The sequence below is a fragment of the Triticum aestivum genome, chromosome 4D (genome assembly GCF_018294505.1).
Source record: "Triticum aestivum cultivar Chinese Spring chromosome 4D, IWGSC CS RefSeq v2.1, whole genome shotgun sequence".
In the NCBI taxonomy this organism is placed as follows: domain Eukaryota; kingdom Viridiplantae; phylum Streptophyta; class Magnoliopsida; order Poales; family Poaceae; genus Triticum; species Triticum aestivum.
Window position 1 is genome coordinate 71450003 of NC_057805.1, and position 3258 is coordinate 71453260.

The window sequence follows — 3258 nt, forward strand, 5'->3', positions numbered from 1 at the left end:
AAAAGGAAAAATAGTGCTCCAGTGGAGTGCAGTAGATTTGTCAATCTTCAGGCACTAATTGTTCCATTAGTTTTTATATAAATACTTCTCACAATATAGTTTTTGTCAGTCAAATATAATTTACTATACTATACTCTTAAAATTCATGAAAGTAGTACCGCTTCGGGCAACATATATTGGTCCAGACTCCAGACTGAAACTTAACACTGCATCGTAAGCAATCCATCAATATATATTCCATTCACAGGACCTTTCCACAGTCCTCACAGCTCCCACTAATGTACATTTACAAACCACACGGACAAACCTCACACCCAAACAGAAGAAAAGATTTGAAACGCATAGAGAGATGCCATTCCAAGCTAGAAATCACTTCGGCATCACCTGACGACAGCACATTCTGACAGTCTCATATGCCACCATATATTTGCATGTATGGCTGTGGGACTGCCGAACGGCACCGATACATCTGTACTTTAGCAACCTATTTATTGTACCAATCCGTATTGTAATTGCACACTTAACCGAGTATAACTTAATTAAGAGAGCAAGTGGAGGAAGAAGCAGCTGAAGCTTTGCAGGTGCAGCCATTTTGGCTGCTGGCTCAGGCTGATCAGTCCACCGTAGTTTTGATCGCCGCCGCTGCTGCGAACCTGGGCTCCTTGTCCTGGAACTTCTGCTTGATGTACACCTCCATGTAGTCCCCGAACGAGAAGCTCGGGTAGTCGCCGCCCGTGCCGGAGTCGGCGGCGGCCGGGATCGCCGGCGCGATGGTGGCAGCGCGCGCCGGGTTGTAGAAGGAGGCAATGGAGCGACGGTTGCCGTCGCGGGTGGCCAGGACGCGGTGCCACGCGCTCTTGTACCGGCCATTGCTCATCACCTGTGATCAAGTTGATTGCAGTAAGTAATTTGAAGATATCACTCTCGATTCAGAACCTAAATTTTTTTTGTGCTGTTTTGTTGGGTTGACTGCTTATTTCTTTATGAGCTTCTCCAGATCACAAAGCAAGATGAATAATTAACGTGAGCTCCACAAGTCCACCAAGACCAGCATGATAGTACAATACTACTCAACATACCTCGATCTGGTCGCCGGTGTTGATGACGATGGCGTTCTCCACGGGCTGGACGTCGGCCCAGCGGCCATCGCGGCCGAGCACCTGCAGCCCGCCCACGCGGTCGTCCTGGAAGAGCAGGATGAGGCCGCCGGCGTCGGTGTGGGCGCGCAGCCCGTCCACCATCTCCGGGCGCGGGCACGGCGGGTAGTGGCTCACCTTGGTGCCGTAGAAGGGCTTAAAGTCGCCGTCCTTGGAGAAGACCTTGGTGATTTGCCCTTCCGCCAGCCCCAGAAGCTCCTCCATGACGCCCAGCAGCTTCTCCGCCAGCTTCTTCAGCTCCGTCCTGTACTCCATCATCGTCTCCCTGCAGAGTGCGAAGACGATCAACAAACGCCACCAACAAAAACTGGATATCTGATCATCTGTCCCTCACTTACTTGAAGGTTGGAGGGATGGAGGGCCATGGCAGGTCGTCGTGGAGGGTGAAGACATCCTCCCAATCCATGCCTTCGACCTTCCTTGGGGCGAGGCCCTCGCCTTCCCGCTCCACCAGGGCCGCCAGGGCCTTGACCGCGGGGTTGGACCCGTTGAACCCCTCCTCGCGCAGCTTGTAGCAGTCGCTGCACACCTTCTTCACCCTCTCCAGCAGCTCGTCAGGGATGCCAGTGTTCACCAGCTGCATCACAGGATCCTCTCATCAGTATCATGGAACATTGGCATCCATTGTTGAACCTTTGAATAGCTATCTATATGCGTATGCTTACCTGGAAGAACCCCCACTGCTCGAACCCGGCGGCGATCTCCGCCAGGGCAGCCGCCCTCTCGTCGCCATCAAGCCTGGAGAAGTCGATGACAGGGATCGCCATTGCACGTCTCGGGTGTGTCGATTAGGTAGGTAGCTACCAACAATGACTCTGGAACTTGGAAGGTGGAAGAAGAAGAAGAAGAAGGGAGATGGTGTCGAAGCTGTGAGGCCAAGCCCCCTTTTATAACTGCACCAAGTTAGGTGTCAAAGGTTAGTTTTTTCACCACAATATATTCTTCTGTGTGGGAACCCCAATTAAGGGGGGTTTGAATTGGTTTGCAAGGCAGAGGCATCGTATCATTCTGGCCGGTGTTTACTTTTGTTCTTGCAATGCGGGTTATTTTCTAATACAGTACTAGTATTATGTGATCGGTGATCGATGGCGAGTTTGGGTTCTTGGGATTAAAGAAATGTGTTGCAGGGTCAATGTAGGGGGAGAGTCAGATGATGGGTCGTTCATCATGTCTCCACTCTGCAGCTGCAGCTGCCGCACCCCAATTATGGAGCGATGTGTAGCACGTCTAGCTCGTGGAAACTTTATTTTGATTGATTTTGTTACTTCATTTTTGTCGTTCTCAACTGCCAAATGTAGGCATTGTAGCTGATCTAGGGATATAAAATACGAGTGAGTGTTGTGCTAAGGTTTTGGGGGTTGAAGCTAATTAAAGGCAACAGCTAAAGGGGCACTGAATTTCTGCAGATGCACATGTCTACCAAATTTTTCTTTTGTATTTGCTATTTATCAGTTGCCTACAAAACACATTTAGACCACTCGATTTGGGAGGGGGGAAGGGAGAGATAGTACCTCACCGGTGAAGGCAAGAACGAGGGTTGACCGGTGCGCGTGGAGGACCTTTTCATTTTCGCTGCCGCTCAGATTATGTAGTTGCCGAGTTCAAGATGAGGACGCCACGGTAAGGGTGGTAGGGAGAGAAATCGGTGTCCAGGGAGAGAGAAGTGTGATGTATGGAATAGGTTGAAGGAGTGAAAAAACGGTTGGAGGAAGAGAAAACATATCCATCCTTCCGTTTCTAATCTAGTGATTCGAAGCTATTCGTTTTCAATCGACTGAAATTAGAAAGAAAAAAAAATCAGTTACCTCACTCGTAAGTACTCCAAATTCTCTTCGGTTTGGGCACCAAGTGTGCAACATTTATTCTATCTAGGGCTATTAGGGATGTAAGGAAGTGTCTACTAGCGGCATTCCACTAGTATGCCACTAGTATCGTGTCGCTGGTAAACTAACGGCGTGCATTTTGCACACCCCTACACTACAGGAAAGCCATAAGTTGCCATGTATCTGGATGTAAGCCGAGCGTAAATTCACGGGTACTCGGCTTATATGCTTACAAGCCGAGTATTAAAAGAAGAAAACACGACAAACAAATAGACCTC

The 3258-nt window shown here is 49.3% G+C and overlaps 1 protein-coding gene across 1 annotated transcript; it reads right to left on the reverse strand.

Annotated features, from left to right (window-relative positions):
* Positions 1 to 214: 214 nt before the first annotated feature.
* On the reverse strand, positions 215 to 2053 carry LOC123099646 (1-aminocyclopropane-1-carboxylate oxidase). The gene is made up of 4 exons (XM_044521766.1): positions 1823 to 2053; positions 1496 to 1734; positions 1080 to 1422; positions 215 to 880 (listed from the first exon to the last, which is right to left on the reverse strand). Exons 1-4 carry the CDS (start codon positions 1922 to 1924, stop codon positions 614 to 616), a joined length of 951 nt encoding a protein of 316 aa, XP_044377701.1. The 5' UTR covers positions 1925 to 2053; the 3' UTR covers positions 215 to 613.
* Between the last annotated feature and the right edge of the window lie 1205 nt (positions 2054 to 3258).

Coding starts and splice junctions, on each gene's coding strand:
- LOC123099646 (XM_044521766.1), bottom strand. CDS start 1,924: ATGGCGATCCCTGTCATCGACTTCTCCAGGCTTGATGGCGACGAGAGG. Junction 1,735..1,822: donor AGCAGTGGGGGTTCTTCCAG/GTAAGCATACGC, acceptor CCTGTGATGCAG/CTGGTGAACACTGGCATCCC. Junction 1,423..1,495: donor TCCATCCCTCCAACCTTCAA/GTAAGTGAGGGA, acceptor CGCACTCTGCAG/GGAGACGATGATGGAGTACA.